Source organism: Podarcis filfolensis (assembly GCF_964270895.1).
Source record: "Podarcis filfolensis genome assembly, chromosome: 9".
Classification (NCBI taxonomy): Eukaryota; Metazoa; Chordata; class Lepidosauria; order Squamata; family Lacertidae; genus Podarcis; species Podarcis filfolensis.
Window position 1 is genome coordinate 31,983,886 of NC_139610.1, and position 27,387 is coordinate 32,011,272.

Here is a 27,387-nt window from a genome sequence, read left to right on the forward strand (position 1 = left end):
TAATCTGTGATTTTGAAAACAATTTCCTAAAACTACATATTTAAATACATTAATAAATGTGTGTTAACTCAAAGCATATATTCAGATCTCTCTTTTGAAACATTTAAAATGCTGAGAATGTGTAACAAAGGGCAAAATCTGTTAAGACTGCCTATCTTAGATTATGGTGCACATCTGATATGAGAAATTAGGTTGCTTTTGTACAGGATCAAATTCTTCTAACAGATGGAGTCTAACCTTGAACAGAAAGGAGCCCTGAAAACACTGCACAGGGAGTGTGTTTTTGAAGACATCATTTCAGTAGTGTATCATCCATCACACTCAGCAATTTAAAGCAGTTGTGTTGTACCTTGGTTGACGAAAGCCTTGCAAGTCAAACGTTTTGGCTTCTGAATGCCACAAACCCAGAAGTGAGTGTTCCAGTTTGCGAATGTTCTTTGGAACCCAAACACCCAAAGCGGCTTCCGCTTGGCTGCAGGAACGTCCTGCAGCTAACTGGAAGCGGTGCCTTGGTTTCCTAATGTTTTGGAAGTTGAACACACTTCTGGAACGGATTCTGTTCGACTTCCGAGGTACCAATGTGGTGTCAATTAATGCTCCCTTAATAAGTCTATAGTACAAACCATATCATATTGTTTAGAGCAGGCATCCCCAAACTCAGCCCTCCAGAAGTTTTGGGACTACAATTCCCATCATCCCTGACCACTGGTCCTGTTAGCTAGAGATGATGGGAGTTGTAGTCCCAAAACATCTGGAGGGCCGAGTTTGGGGGTGCCTGGTTTAGAGCATAAAAACAATAGGTCCTCTGCACACACACTTTTACCTCAGGCCTCAGAAAATATGCTGGGATACCAAGGTAAGGTCAGCAGTGAACACTTCAGTATCTTATTTGGGACCTTATTTGGTAAATTATTTGGACTTTACTCTAAGTACATCAAAAGCCTCCTTAGTTCTAATCCACACAATAGCTGAGGACACATTTTAGGATTTACTGTTTTTTAAAACTGGCAACACCACGCCATCACCATCTTAAATACTGCAAACGACACAACAATAAATACACTTGGAACATAGACAAGATTTACTTATTGTGTTGACTGAGGGATCAAAGTGCTGGAGAGACCCTGAGGTACATCTATACCATCGGGGATAGCTACAATGGCTTTAAAAGTTTCTATCTGGTTCAAATCCTGTGCTGACTGAAGTCAAAGATGGGCATCAACCTGGAAACAGGAGGGCTGACTAGCAGCTAGGGAAAAGAGTGGCTCAGGAATATTGGCTTCTGCACAACACAGTGGCCTGCACAGCTCTGTTAAATCCCATTGCTATGGTTAAAGTTATTTTTTAAAACACCCTCTGCTTCTGGCAGATGTGACAATCTGGATCAGAATGAGAATCTGGAATGATCTAGCAATGATTTGTGCCTTAGCAACACATTTTCCAGTTTCATCATCTGTTTCTGCAAGTCTCAGAACATTTTCTGAAACAGCCTGCTGAAACTGTCGATTCAATTTAACATGTTCACATAATTTCACTGGTTTTTTTCTGCCAAACTTAATCTACAGGAGGGCGACACCTTGCAAAGACCATCACAACACTGTGGAATTGCTAATTCCAGCACTCTGGATGAGATACTTCTAGGAAGAAAGTTCCATCCATTTCAGTTTTCTTTGTTTCTTGTGTTTCCAATCTTAAATTCAGTTCTTTACATTTTTGCAGAAAATTAACCAGCATTTTAATGTGAATTTCTCCTAGTTTTTGTACGTCATTTTCACAAATGTGCCCATTTCTGCGAGCAATTTTCCCCTAGTATGCATTTCTGTATGTTATTTTCACTAATATATGCATTCATATGCACACATTCCCCTAGCATATGCATATTTGCAAACATTGCTTAGGGAACTGCGTTGCGAATTTTGGGTAAGTGTGAATTTCGTAGGATGGCTGTGCTTCAGTTCTCATATTCTTTTAGAAAGCAACAATTTGGTAACATTTGGCTTTAAATGCAAATGGAATCAAACCTCTCCTATCCATGGATAGTGGAAAAACAGAGCTAAAGGGATGAATTTGATAAATAGACTGATTTTATGTCGGCACCCAGCTAAGCGCCTTTTCTTTTCTCTCGCTAGCACTATTCGCAAACTCTTGCCAAGATAGCACAAAAATGACGATGCTCTCCACTCTTCTGTTTCTGAGCTTTCTGCTTGGGACCAGCCCAACACCATCTGGCCGCCTCTCCTGTTACAGGAAAATATTAAAAGACCACAACTGTCACAGCGTCCCAGAGGGAGTGGCCAGTCTTCGTCCAATTGACGGGCTTCTTCAAGATCACTTCTGGGAGGGAAAGGGCTGTGAGATGGTCTGCTATTGTAATTTTAATGAATTGCTCTGCTGCCCAAAGTAAGTCGCTTCTTTGACTCTTGCTTTCTTTTCTTTGCAAGGAGAGGTAATAGTAATAGTAATAGTAATAGTAGTAGTAGTAGTAGTAATTATTATTATTATTATTATTATTATTATTATTATTATTATTATTATTATTTTATTTATTATTTATACCCCACCCATCTGGCTGGGTTTCCCCAGCCACTCTGGGCAGCTTCTAACAAAATATTAAAATACAGTAGTCCATCAAACATTAAAAGCTTCCCTAAACAGGGCTGCCTTCAAATGTCTTCTAAAAGTTGTTCGCTTTGACATCTGGTGGGAGGGCGTTCCACAGGGTGGGTGCCACTACTGAGAAGGCCCTCTGCCTGGTTCCCTGTAACTTGGCTTCTCGCAGTGAGGGAACCGCCAGAAGGCCCTCGGCACTGGACCTCAGCGTCCGGGCAGAACGATGGGGGTGGAGACGCTCCTTCAGGTATACTAGGCCGAGGCCGTTTAGGGCTTTAAAGGTCAACACCAACACTTTGAACTGTGCTCGGAAACGTACTGGGAGCCAATGTAGGTCTTTCAAGACCGGTGTTATGCGGGCTCTGCGGCCACTCCCAGTCACCAGTCTAGCTGTCGCATTCTGGATTAGTTGGTAGTTTCCGGGTCACCTTCAAAGGTAGCCCCACATAGAGCGCATTGCAGTAGTCCAAGCGAGAGCGAACTAGAGCATGCACCACTCTGGCGAGACAGTCAAACCAAACTAAAGTGTATAGTTATACATGTTTAATGATGTGCACCAAGTCCCACTGAACTCAACGGGTCTTACTTGTGACTTGATATGCATAGGATTGCATAGCTTCATTGAAATCAAAAGCAGAAAAACCCTCCATCTATTATTATCTAACATCCCAAATAATAATAAAAGCTTCAGTACCAAAATATGACATAGGAGTGCTATGGTCCGAAGACATGGCACAGGGATCTTGCTGAAAGTAAGCAACCTTGGTCAGGTCAGAACCTGGATGTACACTGTCTTAGGGAGGCAGTGTAGCTCAGTGGTCAAGCATCTGCTTTGTATGTAAAAGGTCTCCAAGTCATTGCTCAGTGACTTCAGGTAGGGCTGGGAATGTTCCCTGCCTGAAACCAGAGCCACTGCCAGTCTGTTTAGACAATATGGAAGTAGACAGACCAATGGTCTGACTTGGTATGTCAAGTTTCATGATGGGTCATTCTTAATTTTATTTTTATTTATTAGATTTATATACTGCACTTCGTCGTAAGAACCCAGGGTGGATTCTGACTTCCGTTTTAGACCACCACCACTCTTTTTCCTTACCTAACAAACATTCAGATATTTTGGACCTAAGGCTAACTAACAATATGTAAACCCACTTAAGTCTTTGGTGTAACACAAACTATAGGACATAGGGCCACTGATCCAATAGGTGTGTCCACTTGTTCATCACAGAATTTGGGGTAGAAATGGTCATTCTGAGGACAGCACTGGTTATTACAAGAGCACCTCCGTTATTGCTAATTTCAAATATAAGCAGCATAGAGAAGAGGGACAAAGGGAGGGAGTGGTATTTTGGAGGTAGCAGTGTGTGTACTGAGGCGGTGGCAGTATGGTAACTGGAACACACAACACCATGAAATCAGGTTATATGGAATAAGTAACAGGTAGGTTCAGGAGCTAGATGCTTCACATTTTCCCTTCTCCAGTAGTTCCTTTCATCCCTATTCTGTTTATCTGGCAGAAAGCCCAGCATAACCATGCAGAACCTTGTGCTGTTGGGGAGGAAAGTAAATGGGCTTGATATTTAGAAATTGGTCAATAACCCTCATTTCCAGAGACATTAGGAATTCAGATAAACTGAGCTCTTTAAGCTCTATCTAATTCAGGGATGGGGAGCCTGTGGCTGTCCAGCTGTTGTTGGACTACAGTCCTCATCAACCACCTGCCAGCATGGTCAATTAACAAGTAAGATGGGAATTGCTGTCCTGCAAAATCTGGGGGGGGGGGCACAATTTTTACATCTCGGTGGGTGTAATTCATAGGCCATACAGAGACAGTGGTCAATATAACTAAGCATAATTGGTATACAAACAAAGAACAAAAAATGGTTTGCAATAAAAAAGGAAAAAAGAACTTAGCAGTGTTCTTTTAATGAAACGAGTGTTTGAATACTAATGGAGCTTATTCTGAAACACCACTGCTTTTAAGGGGGCAGTTTTAAGTAAGTATATTTTAGGACCCATATATTATTAAAACCTCGCATGTGGTCCTGAGCCTTTTAACCTAAAGTTCAGGTAGAAGCCTGGGTAATTTGCATTTAATGAAATGATTTGCCTCCAGTTTCAGTAGGGAAATTGAAAGACCACCTGGAAACTTCAATTGGTCCAAAATGTGGCTGCCTGATTACTATTGTCACCTCTCTCTTATAAGATCTGCATTGCTTGCTTTCTTACTCATTTCCTGACTCAAGTATGGGTTCTAACCTTTAAATCCCTAAATGGCTTAAAGTCGGGTTACCTACTCCCGCATGAGTCTGGCCAGAAGTTAAGGTCAGCATCAGAAGCTCATTCCTACTTTACATGGAATTAGACTAGTAGGAGGAACTCAAGACAGAGCTTTTTAAATGGAATGATCACTGAATTGTGGGAATACACTCCCCATGGAGACCTACTAAGCTCCTTCCCTTTTAGTCTTCGGACAGTTGCTGAGAACTTTTATTATTATTATTTCCAGCTTTCTTTTTACATTTAGTTGCCTGCTTCTGATTTGATTACTGGCTTTATAAAGTGTCTGCTTTTATGGTTGTTTAGTCTGTCTTTCATTTATTGTGTTTTCATTATTCTTGTAAGCCACTTTGCATATTTAAGAAACACAAGAAGAATGAATACCTATAGCATACTTCCCGATTTGAATTTCTGCCAATTTCTTTCAGGGGTATCTTTTTTGGGCCAAAAATATCATTTGTGATTCCCTGCAACAAGCCATGAAGAAACATTGCGTTTGAGAAAGGACGGCAAATGCAGGACTTTGTTCATGAAGACTGGAATAAAGCTTATGTGGTCATCAGGTCTAAAGAAGATGGACTTTGAATGCAATACGGAAGCTACTATAGCCACCATTTTTTAGGCATTCAATGTTATGTTTAAACAAGACTAACAGCACCATGTTTACTATTCATTGCATGGTTATTACCTCCAAGGAAGTAGACTTTAGGGACAGTAAAATTAAAGTTAATAAAACCCCATATGTAGCAGAGCTCTCAAATCTAATTTGGTAGTGATGTTGATGTTCATTGACCTGACCTAAGTAACATACCATAGAAGATACACTTCTTCTCAGGGCTGCTTGGGTGGGATTGTCTTAATAACAAAGACTAAATTAACTAAGTCTTAGCTAAAGTGTTTCATATGACTGTTTTCTTTAATTCTTGGTGTTTTAACTATTTGTACGCAACTTGAAGCATCAGTTGTTACACAAATAAAGCAAGATGTAATTCTCAATTCTCTCATTTAATAGACTAAGACACTGAACTGCAAGCGTAATTAATCCCATCATACTACTTTTTAAGGAGTTCAATGGTCATTTAAAGTGATGTAGTTTCCATTGAAACAGCTACTGCACACTTCACAGAAACTGTTAGCACATTTGCAAAGCTAAGCAGGGTCTTACATGGTTTGAAATTGCATGGGGGACCGTGTGTCGAGATGTCTGCATTACAGGGGAATGACTGGGTGACTCTCAGAGCGTCTCTTCCAGCTCTACAATTCTGATTATATTATCTACCCTGGAGCCCTTTGATGGCAATTCTTTACGTTTTGGTTCCCCCGTGCCCTCTCTCCCTGTCTCTTGCCATCTCTCTGAAGATGGGGCTGTTGCGACTAGTGGGACTTTACAAGCTTCTACATACATTTCAGTTATAAAATTCTAAAGACACCTTTATGCTTTTATGTGGTTAAGGAGACACAGCTGCTATAAAAACAGACTTACAATCAAACAGCAGCTGATCACGCATGGACTTGAATCAAAGCTCCATGAACACAACACAACTTCAGCTGGTTTAGATCAGGCCACGTCTGAAAAAAATACACGGCATTAATAGCTTTAAATGCGTCTCATCTTTAAAGGAGAACACGGAGACATGAGTGCAGATATGCAAATTCATTTTTAAGCAAAATAAAATACGAGAACATGTTTTTCTTTTTCAGTTTAAGTCCCATTTAATGTTCCTTCCTGCAGGGGGATTTTGGGTAAGTGTTCAGTGCTTATTACAGGACCGGGGGGCAGGGTGGGGTGTGTCACTGCGACAGGGGTTAAGCATTTCTTTCCTTCCCAACACTCCATTCCCCCCCTAAAACTGCTTTTCTTCTCGGAAAAATGGCACCAGTGTTCCATTACATGCATTTATTTGCATGTAAAACCAATTAGATTTACTGCTCGCAACTCTTTGCAGCGTGCATTTTGCATGACATTGGCCATCAACACCCAGCCAGCGACAGAAGTATTTGGATATGTAGAACAGGGCATAGGCAGACCTCTTTTGCTTTATCAGCAATTCTCATTCCAAGTACAGGATAAAAGAGAAGAAATTCTGCGCAACTGTGGAAGCACTAACAAACACAAAGCCTTCTTTGTGGAAATGATAAAAGGATTGATAAAAAGTGCCTGGAGAGAAAAAAAAAGGAAAAGCAACAGATACATTTGACAACAGGAAGCATAAAATATTTTTCATTGATCTATGAAAACTCCTGAAGCTTCCAAATGTGTTTCACCTAAAAACTGCCAGGAAATACAATATAAACTATTAACAGGGCTAGCCTGCACCGAAGGCACATTGAATAACTCATAATCTGTTACGGATTCTGCCCATTAAGGTATTTAAATGCTGCTGGCATGTGTTTTATTTTTGCATAGTAAGTACAATGAGAGGAGACTAATCTTACCATCTTCAGCTCTTAAATTTTTAGTTTTCATTGTTCTAGGTAGCCCATTAGTAAAATTATTTGATACTTATGTACCAGGGGACAATCCAACAATTTTGACACTACTTCAGAATGGGTCAGTAAGCCACACTGAACACAGAGGGCCATACTTCAGAGTATACATAGGATTGCATTTTACATTTCACTGTTAGTGGGACATGCCTGCACAACTTGTGACACTCTGAGCTGATTGTATCTCCTTAGCACCAGCCATGATTTGTAGTCTAATTGGGAAGAAAGGTTGAAAAAAATGGGTATGTTTACTATGGAGAAATAAAAGCTTGGGGTGGAAAAGCACAGAAATGCGATTTTCAAATATTTAAAAGGCTCTTGGGTAGAAGAAAAATTGCTCAATCCTATTCCTAAGATTAGAGCAAGAAATATGTTTCAGCTACCAGAAAATTAATGATAAAACACTGCGAAACTGTCCAAACATTTAAGGGAAGCAAATAAATAAGCTGCCTGTGGCTGTTGTGGCTTATCTTTTGCAGTATTTAATTAGAAGCTAGACAGGCAGCTTTCTTAGAGCAGCGAGGGGCGGGGATTTCAGCCATTCATTCAACAGTGTGCACACCTAGCTCAATTTTCTCAATATGATAATTGTGTTTTGCATTCATCTTACCTTTTTCAATCTCAATAGCCAATCGAAGTACTCTCAATGAAGTCTAACGCTACTGTGAAACAAAGCAGGATTAACTTCCTAAGTGTTAAGCCAAGTCTGCTTCTAGCAACACAAGAATATTATCCTCTTGTATCACAACACAATTTATGATTGTTCTACATACTGAAGTATTTCACAAAACAAATGCTGCCTATGCAGTAAATACCTTAAATTTTATTTATGGGCAGCCCCTTTCCCCCCATTTGTAATAACGATTTGTGTATGGTCAGTTCAAAAAGAAGGTAATGCTTGCCTACATACCAAGACTGATTTAAATATCGCTTTGAGTACTCATATAGTCCTTTTCCCCCTAAGTGCTCATTTGTCCTTCTCGAACTAGACTTTTGGCACCAGTCCATCTCTGCAGTCTGAGGTCATATTGAATGCTGTGCCTATTATGTCTGCGACTGCTCTGAATTTTGTATTATCTACAGTCTTCTGTCTAATCATGACGTTCAACAGTACAGTGTAAGGATACTAGTATCTCTCCTTGAGAAAGTTTAATACCACCGTCGCATACTTGTCCAAAGGATCTTATTAACTGTATTGCTTTTTTGCAGCTCAATCGAGCAGTTCTTATTGAAGAGATTATTTAGGTATGCATAGAGTCATGAGGCCACAGGAACAAACACACCTGTATAGTAATCAGCTATATTTAGGTTTCTCACATGGGGGGCTAGAAGTCACCCCACCAAAAAGCTATGGTTACACTACATGTTCACTCATAAGCAAGTCCCTGTAAATTCAAGGGGACTTGCTCCAAGCACGTGTATAGGATTGCAGCCTAACTTTGGTAATCTATTCCTTTTGGCAATGTTTCCGCACTATTCTGCTTCTGATCCAAAAGCATGCAAAAGGGTAGGAAAGGGCTTATAGGTTTTTATCTTCCAGGTGCCTCTATGTGGGTTGCTGCAATCGGTATTCAGCCGTAAGGCAAAGATTTCACATGATGGCGAAAGCTACAGTACAACTTTTTTTATAACTACATGCAATTCAACCAGGGTTTCTAACTTTCTACAGCTTTGCCTTTTGTGTCAGTGGGATTCGTTCCTAAATTCTAAGAAAATGTTACGTAACAGCACAATGTTGGAGAAACCTTTGGCCATTAACTGCTGGCTTTAATTTCCAAAAACAAGCTTTATACTCACAATCAGACAGTAGAAGATGACAGTGTTAGAACTTCAGCCTCACAGCAATCCTATGCATACAGTCGTACCTTGGTTTTCAAACAGCTTAGTTTTCGAACAGCTTAGTTCTTGAATGTTTTGGCTCCCGAACGCCACAAACCCGGAAGTGACTGTTCTGCTTGACGAACTATTTTTGGAAGTTGAATGTCCAACGAGGCTTCCGATTGGCTGCAGGAGTTTCCTGTGGCCAAACAGAAGCTGCACTTTGGTTTCCGAACGTTTTGGAAGTCGAACGGACTTCTGGAATGGATTCCATCCGACTTCCAAGGTACGAATGTACTTTGCTGGAAACAAGCCCTACTTAACACAGTGGACTATTACTGAGTAAACACGTGTAGATTTGTGCTGCATTTAAAATATAGATTCTGGTTGCTTTTCCAGTCACAAATTCAAACCCAAGTTCTCAAATTGTCGAACACTGGTTGTGGTTTTAAATAAAAAATCATCTTTAGGTATCACTTACCTTTTGCAGGCTGCATCTTGTCTAAACTGGGAGTGACAAAACATCAAATGTGACTTTCAGTACAGGTGATGGCCTTGAGAAGAGCAGGTGGTTTGAAGATAGCATGTAGGGTTGGGCTTACTCATATTGTGCACTGGCACAGAAGATAGGAAAAGGATATGCAACACAGCAGGGCGCAAGACCAGGAAACAAGAGAGTACATTAGGCTGCACACTTGAAGCTGCGTTTACAAAGACCCACTTCTACTGTATATCCAATTATCACAGTTAGTTTCTAGGACACCAATCACCTGTCAAGGCTCTATCTAGAAGAAGCTTGATCCCAGCTATTTTAACTGGCAACTGGAGCATCTGCAACCCAGATGCTGTATATACACCCCCTCATCCTAAACAGAAAAGCCGATCAACTTGGAAATTGCTTGTTGGACCCATGTGACAGTCCACCTATAGTGCTGAAAACCGCTGGACCACCTTCTGATAGTGCACAGTTTTACAAACAGCAGATACAGTCACTTTTCACATCACAGCTGTTATATTTAGTAAGGCAAAAGGAGTGGTTTTTCTTTTCTACTACTGAAGTGCAGAAGTCAAACAGTGCAAAAATACATTACTTAAGAAAGCAATACAAAACACTATTCCCCAGTGGGAATACTATACTGGCTACAAGCCACTGAGTCCTCTTTTTTTAAAGCTACTAAAATTTGTGGGAGTAATACACCATCAATGGTTTGTCAACTATAACCCCCCCCAATAGGAGAAGCACTATACCAGAGCTTTTAAAACTTTTCATGTTGGTGACACACTTTTTAGACATGTATCATTTCGCGACATAGTAATTCAGTTTTGCTAGCAAACCGGAGGTTAAACTAACCCCTTTCCAGCCCTGGGAGCATTCGCGTGATACGCTAACATGTAACAACACACAGTTTGGAAAGCTCTGCACTAGACAATAAACAATTTTGCTGTTTATAACTGTGGTAGTTAATATGGAACTGCAACCAAACCTTCTTTTGGAAGTATGCAAAACTCAAAGCAAATATTGAGATTCATTTTGAACATCCTGCTAAACTGTGGATTATGTTACCATAGTTTAGAACCCAAACCATAGTTGGAGCTTCTAAACACACACATAGACATACCTTGCCTTATAGTCAGTTGTCTGCTTTCATTTTTTCTGTTCTCAGCACTTACAAGTTTATTCCCCTCTTTTATGGCAAAGCAACCTTGGGCAGTGGAGCAACAACCATACCAATAGGTTGTCAGTTCAGGCACTGTGTTAAAACCATCAAATAGCACAAATTATTGCTTTAAAACTCATTTCAAACCATGGTTTCTGTGTCTGGTTTGCCACCCTAACCATATGCCATGGTCTGCCAATTCAGACATCATATCAGCCCCTAGGAAATATTTCTGAACCATGACTTGGCATGATTTTTGAACCAAACAAAAGATGATAATGAGGAGGAAAAGCTTCAGAAAGTATGTTAAGAGCTGTGTTACACAAAGGTCTCTTAACGTATTATTGAAATATAACCACTCATCTTTGCAACTGAAGCACAAATTAATTCATCATGAAGCACGACCTTGACACCATTAGCTGTCTCCCTCCCAGCCCAGGAGAGATTTAGAGGAGATAATTTTGGAGGGCATTCCACATTTCAGCTTATTTTTACAAACTGAAAAGCAATATACAGTAATAGCCTTATACACTTGCCAGACACCATACACATGAAGGTGCAGCAACACCAATAGTATTTATTTAAAATATTTTTACCATGGAAATATCATTTATGAGCAGTATTTTTCCCAAGAAAAATATCAGAATTCTCCATCTGAATACCAGTTACAAAGAAATCTTCAGCAAATCCAAAACAGTCTTTACACCTGCAGAGTTTCAAGTTTGCTTATTTAGTGAACACCACTGTCCATTTTTAGATCAGATTTGTTCTTATCGTTCTTCACAGAGTAGATGAAATAGGCCACAGTGTCTTTTTCATTCACCGGAATCGTCCGAAAATGACACCCAATTATCTGCAAGAAAAAATATATATCCCTAAACATAAGTAGGTATTGTGCAGATTATTTATGAAGAAAACAGCAGAATCTAGCCTGGCTTTCAAACACAAGTTCTTAGAACTTGACCATCAGAACTTAATAGGTGGTGCCAATTGGCACACAAGGAACAAGACACCAGTATTGTATTAGCACATTTACATTTATTTTATACTGATTTAAAGAATTGTTGTCTCACTTTCCTTGAGGAAAAAACTCTCAGAAAAGTTTAGGAATATCAGTGATAAAGCATTCTACCCTATTTTCCAAGGAATACAGAATGCTCTTCTTACATTCATCCAATGCAAAAACGTATCACATAAGCACTTAACTAGTCAACCCATGAGATGTTCTAAATCAGTTAACAACCTGCTGCCCTCCATATGTTTTGGACTACAACTTCCATTGGCCCTAACCAGAACAGTTACTGGTTTAAGTTGTAGACCAAAACATACGGAGGGCACCAGAGTGGTGAAGTCTGTCCTAAACTGTCCAAATACAGAGGCCAAAGCAGTGGTGGTAACTGGAAACCCTGGAGCCACTGGGAACTATTTCCATTTGTCCATTTCAGCAAAAAGCAACTGGAAGGAGCATAGCTCCAACTCACTGGATCCAACATTGTCTGGTCCCTAAACAGGGAGAGAAATATAGTTCTACCAAGCAAGACAAAATAGTCCATACAAAAAGGTAACGGTTATTGAAAACTTGTTCAAGAGTTCAACATTTTGAAGTGTGGAAGAACAATGGGCTACAAAAAAGTAGTACTGGGACTGGGTATTTAATTACAGTGGTACCTCGCAAGACGAAATTAATTCGTTCTGCGAGTTTTTTCGTCTTGCGAATTTTTCATCTTGCGAAGCATGGATTCCCATAGGAAGCACGGAGTCCCATAGGTTTTAAGAAAAAGGAAACAAACTTGCAAGACGTTTTCGTCTTGCGAAGCAAGCCCATAGGGAAATTCGTCTTGCGAAGCAACTCAAAAAACGAAAAACTCTTTCGTCTTGCGAGTTTTTCGTCTTACGAGGCATTCGTCTTGCGAGGTACCACTGTATTCAAAAACAACCTAGAATAAAAACAGACAGTGAAGTAGTAGCCAGGTCTGTAGATGATACCAAAATACTGAGAATGCTAAACCAAATGAAACATTCCAAAAGGATCTCCAAACTTCTGAAACACCCCTAAGAATCTCAAAAACAGTGTTTGCCTTAATAGCCACCCTCCATTGCTTTGTCTACATTACAACATCCAGTAATCATCTGGTAAGCAGTGAATTCCAGAAGTTGTTGCATAAAGAACTACCTGTCTGCCTTAAGCTGAAGGCTTCCTCTAGCTTTGTAGAATCTAAGATGACCCAACACAATGCAACAAGTTCGAAAGAATAATTATCATACACTATTCCACCGTTGCAGCATACTCAGCTGACATTTTCGATTACTTTTCCACTATGTCTCCAGGACCTCTTTCTTAGCTGGTTAAAGTCAATTCAGACCTCCACCAGCATTTATGTGAATTAGCGCTCTCTTATCTCAGGCACTTTGCAGCGATACCAAATATCATCATTATGTTGCCCAGCCATCCAACTTGCAGGTATCCTTGAGGGTCCTTCACTACCTGCTTAGGGCTTTAGCATCCCAGATGATTTTGTTTCATGTGCAATCTTGGTTACATCTCATGTGCAGTCCAATGCATGTCTATTTGCAAGTAAATCCCACAAGATTTATTCCCATTTAAAATGTTCATAGAATTACAGCCTAACCCTGTCAGAAAGCTGCATAATCATCAGTATGAAAGTGTACCAAGGAAGCAATAGTCAGCAAAAAAGAAAGAAGAAAGTCGTCAGAATGCAAGGATTTGAGAACTCTAGTTCAAAAGAACCAGAAAATCTAGCACATTGTTTCTTTCTTTTTACTAAAGTATAAATAAGTGAAATTGCACATACTTCAACAAGCTGTGCTTTGTTAAGTCCCGGTCTGGTCTGTAATTTGAAGTGCCTTTTGTATCTTCTTAGTGTGTTTACTTGCAACTGAAACAGATCAACCTGCAAAGGAATGACAAGATTCTGTTAACTCGAGGGCCATGTCAACGAGTTATTTTATAGTGTGCATGCTCCACAGAACTTTCTGGGCAATGTGCTTTCCCTTGGCCTCTTAAGTATATTGCATTACATGAAGCTTCTATGCCAGCAACAGTCACCACCTGGAACAGGCAGTGTCAGAAATCCTAAACTCTAAACGTGGTAGATTACATGTTTTGCATGTATATCTGAAGGAGCATCTCCACCCCCATCGTTCAACCCGGACACTGAGGTCCAGCACCAAGGACCTTCTGGCAGTTCCATCACTGCGAGAAGTGAAGTTACAGTGAACCAGGCAGAGGCCCTTCTCGGTAGTGGTGCCCACCCTGAGGAATGCCCTCCCATCAGATGTCAAAGAAATAAACAACTATCCGAATTTTAGAAGACATCTGAAGGCAGCCCTGTTTAGGGTAGTTTTTAATGTTTGAAGTTTTATTCTGTCTTTAATGTTCTGTTGAAAGCTGCCCAGAGCATCTGGGGAACCCAGCCAGATGGGCGGGGTAGAAATAAATTAGTAGTAGTAGTAAGGTAAAGGTACCCCTGACCATTAGGTCCAGTCATGACCAACTGGGGTTGCGACGCTCATCTTGCTTTATTGGCCGAGGGAGCCGACGTACAGCTTCCGGGTCATGTGGCCAGCATGACTAAGCCGCTTCTGGCGAACCAGAGCAGCGCACGGAAACGCCGTTTACCTTCCCACCAGAGCGGTACCTATTTATCTACTTGCACCTTGATGTGCTTTCGAATTGCTAGGTTGGCAGGAGCAGGGACTGAGCAACGGGAGCTCAACACGTAACGGGGATTCGAATCGTCGACCTTCTGATCGGCAAGTCCTAGGCTCTGTGGTTTAACCCACAGCACCACCCGCGTCCCTTTAGTTTTAGTAGTAGCAGTAGTAGTAGTAGTAGTAGTAGTAGTAGTAGTAGTATAAAGCCCATGTTTCAATCCCCAGAAACTCCAGATAAAGTACCTCACCTAAAGTAGTAGGTGCTGGGGAAAGCCTGCTTCGAACATTGGATAGATGTTGCCAAAATTATGAACTAGATGGACTAATAGCCATTATGCAGTATTCAGCAGCTGCCTATGCAATGATCCACACTGCATGTTGAGGCAGTGGGAAAATGCAGAGACACATTGTGAAGCAGGCCTAGTAAGGAGCTTTACAGCGAATGAAACGGAACTTCAAATAGACAACTCTACGACAGGTATTTTGTACAGATCATACACTGGGGCCATCTAGTGCACTAGCTTCCTCAACCTGATTCCCACTTTAGTTGTTTTGGACTAAGTCCCATCAACCCCACAACACAGTACAACAAACGGTCAGGGAAGATGGAAGCTGAGGTCTAACATTTCTGGAGAACAGCAGACTGGAGAAGACTGGTCTGTACCTTCCTGCTCCCAACTTCTCATTTTTTTAAGAAAGGATGAGCTTAAATGTCAATACAATCAATGCACAATAAAGTAAACATACAAAAGCATGTGGGATTCAGTAATAAAAAATAATGTCTATCACCTAGCACTTAAAAAAAAACAACCTATAACATTATTTTGTATGGCTTCCACAAAACATTTGCCTACATGGAGATAATACCAGGAATATTAATCTACCTCTGGAGCGTCAACATCTTGCACTGGTGAGTCACCATCATCATCGCTGCCTTTTCTCTTTCTTCTGTTTCGGACACTTTGAATTAAATTTTTGTGGAAATCACAAATATAAAGATGCCTTGCCTGAAAGTTTTTTTAAAACAAAAAACAACAGGTTAACATTGGGCAGCAACAACATTCTCAAACTTCACAACTCACAAACTAAAGGACACCAGTGATTTTCAGTAAAGGGGTCAAGCTGCCACAAACACATTCAAGGGTACCAGAAGCTGCCAGAGGAATCTTGTTACGTTAACAAGCTACTGCAGTGTTACCAGCTTGGCTCAGGAAATGCCTTTTACCACTATTTTATTCCCATTAGCTAAGTAAAAATACAGTCATCAGAAACTCAGTAAAGCCTTTTCACAAAAGTGGGCAGAATACAAGGATAGGAAAGTGACAAAAGTCACATCTTTTTTGTTACTTCTAATAAGATTTAGTATGTTAATGGATGTAAACACTATTTCCACCTTTCAAGAGTAAATTCTCTATACAAACTTATGTTTCTTTGGATTGGAAATCCAAAATTTAGGATGCTGTGACTGAGTTAGCAGCTGCCAAGATTCAGGGCCAAAGGGGTCTTTTTAATTTAATACATCTGTACACAAAAACTGTCTCTAAAAAAACAAACAAACTAGAGAGTGTAAATGCCAACCTGAAGACACTTAACAGCATACATCTCAAACATATTTACTTAAGCCATTGCTTCCACTTGGGTTCCCTGTCTAGAAAGTGTGTTGAAACAGCATCCTAAAGCTGCAATCCTAAATATACTCAGTGGGGAGTAAATCCCCACAGAACTATCAATAGATTTACAGTAAAAACCCTGCAGGATTGACTGAAAATCTACTAGGAACTACTTGGAAATATCGCTTTCATAATACAAACTGAGGAACACCTTCCCCACCAACCCTTCAAGTTACCTCCTGGTATTATATTTGTAGTATATTATTAGCAACCTTTATTTGCTGCCAGGCATCAACAATGCACTTTTAACTGAGTCGGTAAAATAAAGAGATTCAAAATACAGTACTTGTTCCTTCCAGTTAAAAAGCGCAAGCAGAGTGTTAGCCATGCAATAGGGAGCCATGAGCCGGCAGACATTTACTCCGCAGGTTAACGTGCTCCGACTTGAGGAATGTCTGTTGTACTAAATTGTTTTCTCTCTCTCCGCCTTTCCTTTAAACATGATGGAGGGAGTGAGGGTGGGGGAAGAATGAGGAAGACAAGTCGGACGACCAGCCTTCAGGGTTTCCTACGATTGCGGGTGTTTCGCCGAAAGAGAAAGGATTATAACGAGAGAGCCTGATGGCTGCCAAGGGGAAGACGACACAGTGGCAAAAGTAGGACGTGCAACACTGCAGCACGAGGCGGAGCAGCCAAGTACTGCTCTCTCTAGAGAAACAGAAACACTCCATCAAGCACACACGTACACACACACGACTGGTCCTGGGAGAAAGCGAAAGAGAACCGGGATTTCTTACGAACACACGATCACTACGATTTGTAAAGGGGGTTGGGGAAGAAGCAAAAGCAAAACCGAAGGGGGGTGGGGAGAGGAGAGAGCAGCCACTTCCACCCGCACTTACAAAGACCAGTAGCCCAGCTTTTGCAGCGTCAGCCACGCAGCCAACTACACAGCAAGGGCACACACAACAGAAACAGGGAGAAACCCACAACGGCCAGCCATTCAATGACGGGAGGCGGGAGGGGAAAAGCAGAGCAAAAAACAAATCAAACTGCCTTTTACTGCCTCCGTTCTCCGGGTAAAGGGAGAGGGTGCTATAACAGCCTATCCACGCAAACACCTTTCATTGATTTCCTTCTTTCTTGTTAACTCACCCGGGGCCGGGAATGGATGGGCTGCAAGGGAAATGGGCAAGGAGATCAATGGCTATTAGCTGGGCTCCCCCTTCCAGGGCATTTCCCGGGGACTAAACGCCAGCCAGGTCGCCCAGTTACAAAGAGGCAAAAAGGCAAGGAATGCCGCGTAACACTGGGCTTCCCAAGGAAGACCATCTCGCCCATTCATTTCCCCCCTCCTCGGCTCGCTTTTGTTTCCTCCTCCATCGCAGCGTGCAACGTTAAGCGCGGAGATCTGGGGGCTCCTGATGTTTTCTGTGCTTGCAGCGGGGCTGAGGGAGAGCGAAATGAAATGAGAGAGAGCAGGCGGCGTCGAACTGCGACGCCTTCGGGTGGGATCAGGCAGGAAGCGACAAAGCCATCCCGGCAAAGGAAAGAGAGTGACCTGCGCCGGCACTTACGCTCTTGTCCAGCTCGATCTTCACCTTCTTCTGCGAGATGCTCTTCTGGATGCGCTTGCTGAAGCTGGCGTTGCCCGCGGCTCGGCTACACCGCTCGCCTTCCTCCCGCAGGCAGCACAGCTGTCCCGCGCCGGGGCCCGCTGCGCCCGGAGGTCCGGCCGAGCCCGCCGCCGTGGCCGCAGCGGCGGACGAAGCAGCTCCTAGCCCGGCCGGCGGCTGCGGGAGGGGCGGCGGCGGCGGCAGGACTTCCACGGCAGCGGCGGCGTTGGCCACCACGGCCGGGACGGCGGCAGCTTCTCCCCCGCCGCGGGTCACTTCGTCGGGGCCGAAGCCGTTCATCGCCTACCTCCGCCCGGGTTGCGGGCTTTCTCCGGCGGCAGCCGATGCCTCGAAAGTAAAGTACAACTCAACGGGGCGGTGTTGCTGCTGCTGCCCCCCGCCCCGCCGCGGACGCTCAGACGCCGCCTCCGTCGCTCCTTTTGTCAAGGAGCGGAGGGGAGGGAAGGCAGCAGCGGGCGAGGGCGCGAGAGCCACCCAGATCCCCTCCTTGCAGCCGCCCCTCGGGGTAGCGCGGAGGGAAGAGTAGGGGGCTAGAACCCCGCAGCTCCAACTCTTTGGAGAGGGGGCGACAAGCAGAACACGTCCGCTCCGCTGCCGTCCTCTGTTGGACACCGGGAGGGAGGGAGGAAAGACACAAACACCCCTCCTCCCTGTGTGTGGAAAGACTGGACAGGACGAGGGAATCGCTTCCCTTCGAGCAGCGGGTCCCGCACTGCGCGCAGCCGCCCGCCCTCTCCGAGCAATCAAAGCGCTGGCCTCCCTCTCCTTCGGGCTACGGGCAGAGCAACTCCGCTTCCTTCCCTCTCATGTCATGTGCGGCGGACTTTTCAGCGGTTTCCCTGTTGCTATTGCAGCAGCAGCAACCTGCCCTGCTGTGTGCGCTAGGGGTGTTCTCCGCCCCCCTCCCCATTCCTGCTCCTTCTGCTCTTTTTACCCCCGCCTTCCACAGGCGCTCATGGGCGTTGTAGTTTTTCGGCAACGCTTTCGCTCAGGTCGCGGACGGGGCCAGAGACTACAGATCCCGAAATGCACCGCGGCGCAAAGCCCCCTCCGCCAGGGTTAAATATATTTACCAAAGCGAGCGAGGGAGCGAGCAGACGAATTTGCAAGCGTCTCCTCGCCTGGGCGCGCGCGCACCAACACAACAGGCCATTTTACTGGCTCGTAGCGAGGGAGATGCTTGCAAACTACGCACCAGAAAGGTCTTTCCGCTCGCCTTTCCCCAGCTCCGCCTTCTCTTAGAGGATGTGTGCAACGGGGAAGAGTTAAAGCGTTTGTTAGCTTGGCTGCAAAAAAAGGAAGAAAGATGCAGTCCAAGTACGTATACGCAGCAAGCACCGCGTTCCTCCTTCCACAGCCGCGGACGTGAGGGGCGCATTAGTTACACAAGAGGCGGCGCTTTCAGTAACCCCCTCGCAGCCGTTAGCGCATTTGAAACGGATATGCTTCGGAAAAGTTGAAAATGGAGCAGTTTGCCTCGTGCTGCTGCAGCTCAAGCCGCAGTAATCTCTCCCATTTGTGTTCATGGAAGCCCCGGCGCAGCCGAATTTACAGCTGCTGCCTTCCGGTGACAGTGCAAAGCCGAGCAACGCCGCGCGCCCGCCCCCTCCTCTCCACGGACACCTTTTGTAATCGTTACCAACAGCTCCTTGGGGCCTGCTGCATGTTTGAAAAGCACATTTAGAACCGTATTTGGGGAGGGAGCCTTTAGACTTCGAGCTGGGGGTCAAGTTTAGGAAATTTCCCTCCCCACCTCATAGACATCCATTAGGGCAGACGCCTTGGTCACAACGTTCTCGCCTCGGAGAGAAACTCCTTTTGTGTTGTAACGTATCCGGAGGTAAATGCAAAACTCGGGCAGATAATCTCCCTGCAGTTAAAATGACGCTGCCTCCGAGATCGTCGTCATTTCGAGGGGGAGAGAAGTAGGCCTTGGATAAAAGCACTGAGGAGAGTTACACTTGAAACCAGGGAGATTTTAAGCGGCCGCGATTCTACAAAATCCTCTTTGTGAAAAATATTTGTGTGTACTCAAGTGGAATGACTGAAGAGGCTTCACAAAAAGAAGCAGAAAACCCTTATATCTGGACCAAAAGAGGGTGACTCATGATACAATGATACCCCCAACAATGTTTCAATTTAAAATGAGAAGCAAAGCCCCGCTTCTGTACATACTGCATTTGCTACTTCAATCAGTGGACCCACTCAGATGTTCAGGCACCGCGGTTTCTCTCACTCTCTCTTCAAAAAACAACCACCACCAAACAGCAGCAACACATGCAGAGCACTGGGATTCATAGTGCTTTATACCATGCCCTGAAAAAAGAAAATATAATATAGAATTGCTTATTTAAATGCAGGAATCTTTCACGCAAAGTGCGACTTGAACCCACAGCCCTGAGATTAAGAGTTTCATGCTCTAGCAACTGAGCTATCCCTCAGGGTTGGCAATTGCAAAAAAGGCCTTGAAAACTTTTCATTTACCATTTCTTTAAGAGAAACTTGATGGTGTTATCCATTCTTATGCATCTGCATCTGATTCAACACAATGCCTTATTCTCTGAGTTTCTAATATTTTTATTTCTCTTGGTATGTTGCTTTGCTGGGGGTGAGCCCTGAAAAGTACAGTAATTAATAACTGCAATGAATAAATAATAAGGTGTTGAAGATGGTCATCCCTGCTCAATCTCTTCGCTGCGCAAAAAGCAACTGAAAGCACTTTCAAAGGATGCAGTTCTTAGTACTTGGAATAAGGTTTTATTTGACCGAAGGAAGAATTCTGTACACTGTCCAATACGACAACGGCAGCAGCAGCAGCAGAGGCAATGTTTACACAGGCAGTTGCCTGGAGACCTTCAGAAGGACATGAAAGAGAAATGAGGGGTGACATGCATAAATGACAACAACACCCCACATACCAAATGTATTTAATTTCCATGTCAAAAGTAGAAAGTTCACTTAAAATGTAGACAAAGCAATATCTAAGGACAGAGCAGCTGCATCCCAATATTCTGCAAGCATTACATACTTATTATATGTCTCTGCTTTTATCTGTTGGCATTGCATAGTGTGCTTTGTTGATTTTCTCCGTATAAAAGACACAGAACAGCTGAAAACTGGCTAGTTCACTTTCTGTCCAGATAACACCTCTCTTCAAGGATACTCTGGTGATAACATGCAAAGCCTTGAATTTTCATGTTCTACCTATCCCATTCAATAAGAAAAAAGCATTACTATAATATATTTATTTATACTTTGCTTTTTTCCCTTTACAGGGACTCAAGGCAGCTTATATATAAAAATGAGAACTGCTAAAAATAATAATAATAGAAAAAGCTATAAATAAAAAGTAATTAAACCTGTTATGATGTACGGTATATACAGAAACAATGTACTGAAATGAACTCACTTGCAGGATTTGATTAAGACACTTGTAATGTAAAATGCAATTTGTGTGTGTGTGTTTTTTATTTAGTATTGATTATGGTATATTTTGTTGGAAAAATTTAATAAAAAGAATTTTTAAAAAAGTAATTTAACCTTGAAATAAGTAGAGCTATATACATATATAACATCTATTAAGACCAAACAAATAATTACAATAAAAACAGCACGGCACCAGTCCTTATTTATAACCAGTTGGTTCCCAAAAGTCTATTGGAACAAGAAAGTCTTCATCTGCCAGCAGAAGCACAACAAGGAGGGAGCCAATCTGGCTTCTTTAGGGAAGGAGTTCCAAAGTCTGGGAGCAGCCACCAAGAAGGCCCTCTCTTGCATCCCTCCCAAGCAGGACTGTGAGGACGCAGGACCAAAAGAAGGACCTCACCTGAAGATTTCAAAACCTGGGCAGGTTTATATGAGAGAATATGGTCTTTTGGATAGCTTGGACCTACCTAAGCTGTGTAGGGCTTTAAAGCTGATAACCAGCACTTTGAGTTGTTCCAGGAAAAAGACCAGTAGCCAGTGGAGCGAGTTGTACACTTCCTATAACCAGCTCTTGAGCCAGTTGACATTTCTGAGCACTTTTCAAAGGCAGCCCCACATAGAGTGCAGTACAGTAATCCAAACAGGATGTAACTAAGGCAAGCATCACTGTGACCAAATCATACATCTCAAGAAATGGGCGTAGCTGACGCATGAGCTTTAACTGTGCAAATGCACTCCTGGGCACTGCAGAGACCTGGGCATCCATACTCAGGACTGAGTCCAGGAGTATGCCCAAACTAAACCTGTGTCTTCAGGGCGAGTGTGACCTCATCCAGCACAGGCTGAACCTCTATTCCCTGTTCCATCTTCCAAATGACCAAGAGCACCTCTGTCTTGTCTGGAATAAGTTTCAGTTTGCTCGCTTGGCCCAATCCACACCATAAAAATATACTGACTGACTCTACCAAGGCCATCCTGCTCCTGGAATCCTGTGGACACAAAACTACCTGAGCTTGACTTGAATCAGTTTCTATAAATTCTAATTACTTATATTTATGAAAGAGAGAGAAAACCTAATCTGATGCCTCCTTACCCTCAAACCTGGGGAAGTCACACACTTCAAAGACTTAAGCACAATCTTACGTATTTTTACTCAGAAGTCCTGCTGTGTGCACATCAGATTAAAGACATAGATACCATATATTCATATCTATATACAGCCATTGAAAGCCTACTTGTAAAACCTACAAATTCACTTCCAGGAAATTCCTATACTTCATCAGGGCTCCCCAGGGTATGTGGAATAAATTCCAAACTCAAGGAACAATCACTAAGAATATATCAATATAGTGGTACCTCGGGTTAAGTACTTAATTCGTTCCGGAGGTCTGTACTTAACCTGAAACTGTTCTCAACCTGAAGCACCACTTTAGCTAATGGGGCCTCCTGCTGCTGCCGCACCGCGGGAGCACGATTTCTGTTCTTATCCTGAAGCAAAGTTCTTAACCTGAAGCATTATTTCTGGGTTAGCGGAGTCTGTAACCTGAAACGTATGTAACCTGAGGTACCACTGTACCTACCTCCCCATACTCATTTGACGGTGCCATATAGTTCATTAATTAACTAACTGAACAATCCTAACCATATATACTCAGAAGAAAGCTCTGCTGAATTCAGTGGGGCTTATTCACTGTGAGGAGTCTGGATTGTAGTTTAAATCATTTTTCTTCTGTGCACTGGCCTCAGGCCCGTTTTACACATTGAGGCTAGTGGCGTGGGGTGCCAAGTTCTGGAGGGTGCCAAGCGAGAGTCCGGGGAACACTGAACGAGCGTGCTGAGTGAGCAAGGGTGCACGTGCCGCTCCTGCTGAGCATCGGCTCGGTTTTTCCCCTTTTAGCCTGCAGGCGCCGAATTCTGTGGGGTGCCAGAAGGCTAAAAGGGGGAAAACCCGAGCCGATGCTTGGTGGGAGTGGTGCACGCACCTTCGCTCGCTCGGTGTGCTGCCTGCCGTGGTCACCGCGGGCAGCTGAGCCAGGAGGCACTGCATCCATCCTATGCTTCTTCCCCGCCGGAGGAGCCACCCTCCAGCCACTGCCTGCTTCCTCCAGCCGTAAAAAAGGTCAACTTGGGGGGGGGCAAGGGATCTTTGCACCATGGCACCGGATATGCTTAAGACGGCCCTGACTGGCCTTCTCAGCACCTGAGCTCTTCCTTCTTTCTCTGAATCTGAAGCAGAGATGGCCAGGCACTGTAATGACTACAGCTATGCCAAGTTAGTTTTGTGGCCTGGCTGGGCACAAATCCTCCTTGATGTAGGTTGAAAGCAGTCTGGCAGCAGTGTCGACCTACCTAGTCCAAACCAAGCAAAGGGAGAGAGGCATGTGCCCAGCAGGGGAGCAATGGCAACTCAGTGAGAATTTGAAGGATGGGTGTAGACTGCCCAAGTTACATCCATAGCATCTGATTGCAACACAAGCAACCCATGTTGGAGGTATACAGTAGTGCCTTTTAGAATTGGCACAAATGTTTCCCTGGAAACTCCAAACCAATGTCTGCATTGGATCTGAAAGTCAACAAGAGTCAGTATGCATCCTGGAGCACATGCTTCCAAGAGTTTACTGTTGTCAGGAGGAATGCAAATATTTTCTTAACCAGCTGCTATATCTGAACAATTTTAAAGGGTTGTTAGTAATGCAATGTGCTGGTAGGAAAATAAAAACTTGCTGGATGTCACTCAAATGTTACTTTGCATTAGGAATACTAATTTTACAGACAAGACTTTTAAATCATGCATTTGCCCATGCAAGAATTAAACTCATTGAGTGTTGTCTGTTTGGGGTGGGGTGGTTAACTCTAAAAGTTGTAGCAATAAGGTTGGGAATACAAATAAAATTGAAAGTAGATTCCACTGAAGCAAATAAGTTTAGAAAGTCACATTTCGGATCAGAGTGCCAAACTGGAAGTTAAATTCAGAATCTCATTTTTTACCTCATTTCATGGCTCTATACTTTGTAAGTGCTAAAACCCCCATCCCTGGCTGAGATGAAGCCTAAGTATGTGTAACAGCATTTGCTTATGTTCATCCCTTGTTTATTTTGCTTTCCCTATTTTCTACCCAACCATCTGAAAGAGGAACATTCTTTAGCAACTTGTGCCCTGAAGCAGATCATTCTGTTACATGAAGATTAATTCTTCTATATTCACTTCCCATATAACTCTTCTTCCAAAAGCTACTGTGCCAAATGTTGGCTAGCACTTTCTGCTGCAAAACACAGATTCTTTCTGAATAGTTTACTGTCTTATTGTTACTCTAATCTTTCAGTGATGGCTTCAACTCTGCAGGGAAGGAAACCACAATATAAAGGCAGAATGAAACTATTTCCCTTAAGAAACTATCTGGCTTAATCCCAGTGCCAGGATATAAAGGGCAAGCCTGTTTCTTTAATCACAGCTCCAGGGCTGCTGTTTTGAAGTACAGCAAAGTAGAATACTTCTAAAAAAGAAGATCTGATGGGACTTCAAAAAGTTTTCTTCACACATAGCCTTTAAATGCCTGGTGGAAAGGTCTATTAAATATTACTTTTAAAATTTACTAGTGAAGGACTTGAGGACCATAGGAAATTTGAATGCTTATACTAACAGATATGATATTTTAAAAATCAAACTCATTTCATTATGTATCCTAGGCATGTTAAGACCCACTTGTGTTTAATTGGAGATATGCCAATTATATATATAAAGCATTGCAACCTTAGCATGTTTTTCTTTATGCCAGTGGCAAATACCTTGACAAAACCTATTTGGTTAATTTGATGTAGAGTATGCTAGTTTATTTCTTTGCAAAATGCCCGTGCAATGCATAATTATATCAATTTATATGAAAATGCATATGCTACAATAAAAAACACATATTGCCTTTTGATTTTTTTTTAAGCAAACACACTAGTATACTGGGGGGAGTTTAATTAATATGAAACACACACAACTTATATAATTATTTTTTTTTAAATAATCCCTGAACGCCTCTTCTCCCTTCCCAGCTGCTTCTAGGAGAGGCTAATTGCTCAGCTGGACTTGATTGAGGGCGGGGGAGGCTGTATTTTTAATAAAGTGCAGGATACATACACATTTTGGATAACGTCTGTGAACACAGATTAAACACCTGGCACTGGAAATGCAGTGAGTGCACAGTTAATGGGAGTGTGATCACAGAAGCTGAAAACAATAGTCAGAAACATGTGCTCCCCTTTGCCTCTTCCAAGCAGCCCACCAATCCTGGTTAACTTAAATGACAATACTCCAAAATACGGAATGCTCCTTTAAGGTCAGTTTTCTAACCAGAGTCTTAAATAACACACATGGTTTAAGATCTTGGTTAGTGAACTGATATTAAACAACCATTTCCCATTTGGGAATGAACAACAATGAATCGTTGTTTTAGCAGTTTTCAGTGAGTTGAGGAAGAGGCAGCAAATGAAAATGCATGGGCCTAACCTAGAAACTTTAAAGGGTTGTGGTCTAAAAAATTGTTGCTAGGAAGTGTTGCATTCATGGATCATTTCCCACTCAGGGAACACAAATCATGGTTACTTGTTGAATTAGTTTCCCTTGCTCCGCTGTCTCATATTCTATAAAAGAACATTAAGTGATTTAAAAATATGTCAGGGTGGGGAATCCCCTTGAAACTTAATGTGTACACACCATACTTTAAAAGTACATTATTTCCCTCCTCAGGGAATTCTGGACACTGTAGTTTACAGAGCTACAGTTCCCAGCAACCCTTAACAAACTACATTGCCCCAAATTCTTTGAGGGAAAGGATGTGCTTTGAAGGTACAGTAGTACCTCGGGTTAAGTACTTAATTCGTTCTGGAGGTCCGTTCTTAACCTGCAACTGTTCTTAACCTGAAGCACCACTTTAGCTAATGGGGCCTCCTGCTGCTGCTGTGCCGCCGGAGCACGATTTCTGTTCTCTTCCTGAAGCAAAGTTCTTAACCCGAGGTACTATTTCTGGGTTAGCGGAGTCTGTAACCTGAAGCGTATGTAACCTGAGGTACCACTGTATAGTGTGTATGGAAAGAGGAGGATAGTAGCCATGTGTGAGGGTAAGACATAGTAGTAAAACCCTTTCTCACCTTATGCACCTTAGTAAGGCCTTTCTGTGCAACCAGCATCAATACAAGCCCCAGTCCTAGCACAGTAGCATAGTTTGCTTTTGTATGTAATGGATGAGAGAAATTGTCTGGTTGCTACCCCCTTTTAAAAGCCACTTAGATATGTACTGTACTCTAATAGATCAGCCATTAAAATTTTAAACTACCAACTAACAGTTTTAAAAATGCTGCTTCCTCTCCTCCACCCCCTTCCAACCCAGGTGCTGTGCCTTTAAGTGCTACCATAAATAAAAAATTAAGCAGGCTTGATTGCTGTGTTTCAGCAAAATCAGAACTTGTTGCAACATTAGTTGCTCTTCCTTACTGCTAGAATTTATAGTCTTATAACACAAGATTAACACAAGCAGTGAGGTTGTTTTAGGGGAGTAGAACATTATATCCATGATCATGGGTTTCTTGAGGAATATATGCTATATACGCTATACTCATTCCTTTGTTTGTGACTCACTTGAGCACAATCTAACCATTTTGTTTGTGGAGGGACCCAATACTGTACCAAATGAAAGCAGCACATTCACATTCCACACAGTTCGGAGGAGCTATTCCCTTAAGATCACCACACAGTAAATATGGGGAAATATATTGGAACCTGTAATCAAAAACGTACACTAGACTTTTTTTAAAAAAATGCTTTATCAGGCATCTCAGCAGAGGATGGGGAACATGTAGTTGTGTTGTTGTTACAGGCGCCTTTGGAGTATTCCCAACGTTTTTGGATGCTGCCCCTTAGGCCCATCAAATCAAACAGCAGATCAATATAGCTAAATGTGATTCTTGCACATGATGGAAAAAAATACTGCACATACAGCCAGAACATAAATCTACATTTTATCCATTCTGAAATGTAACAGAGGACTGGCAATATTTGATCTTGTCCACGTCCACTAAATAAATGAAAACTAACAAGTAGGTAAGTGTGCGTACCAAAGGCCTCTTCTTTATGTTTAAGGGAGTCTGTCAATCATGGGCAGCTGTAGAAAATTTTCAAGGAGGAGCATAATAAAACACTGAA

The 27,387-nt window shown here is 42.6% G+C and overlaps 2 protein-coding genes across 2 annotated transcripts in view; one reads left to right on the top strand and one right to left on the bottom strand.

The window, feature by feature from the left end:
• Nucleotides 1-9,161, top strand: part of SCRG1 (stimulator of chondrogenesis 1) — a 78,264-nt gene extending 69,103 nt beyond the window's left edge. Inside the window, exons 5-6 of the mRNA XM_083631431.1 lie at nucleotides 2,130-2,400; nucleotides 5,319-9,161. Coding sequence (XP_083487557.1) covers nucleotides 2,165-2,400; nucleotides 5,319-5,373 — 291 coding nt within the window. The 5' untranslated portion in view covers nucleotides 2,130-2,164 and the 3' untranslated portion in view covers nucleotides 5,374-9,161. The remainder of the gene's footprint in view (nucleotides 1-2,129; nucleotides 2,401-5,318) is intronic.
• Nucleotides 9,162-11,410: 2,249 nt separating this feature from the next.
• SAP30 (Sin3A associated protein 30) lies at nucleotides 11,411-18,692 on the bottom strand. The gene is made up of 4 exons (XM_083631383.1): nucleotides 17,716-18,692; nucleotides 15,413-15,535; nucleotides 13,667-13,765; nucleotides 11,411-11,706 (listed from the first exon to the last, which is right to left on the bottom strand). Exons 1-4 carry the CDS (start codon nucleotides 18,052-18,054, stop codon nucleotides 11,584-11,586), a joined length of 684 nt encoding a protein of 227 aa, XP_083487509.1. The 5' UTR covers nucleotides 18,055-18,692; the 3' UTR covers nucleotides 11,411-11,583.
• Nucleotides 18,693-27,387: the final 8,695 nt, after the last annotated feature.

Coding starts and splice junctions, on each gene's coding strand:
- SAP30 (XM_083631383.1), bottom strand. CDS start 18,054: ATGAACGGCTTCGGCCCCGACGAAGTGACCCGCGGCGGGGGAGAAGCT. Junction 15,536..17,715: donor AGATCGAGCTGGACAAGAGC/GTAAGTGCCGGC, acceptor AAAAACTTTCAG/GCAAGGCATCTTTATATTTG. Junction 13,766..15,412: donor AAGATGTTGACGCTCCAGAG/GTAGATTAATAT, acceptor ATTCCTTTGCAG/GTTGATCTGTTTCAGTTGCA.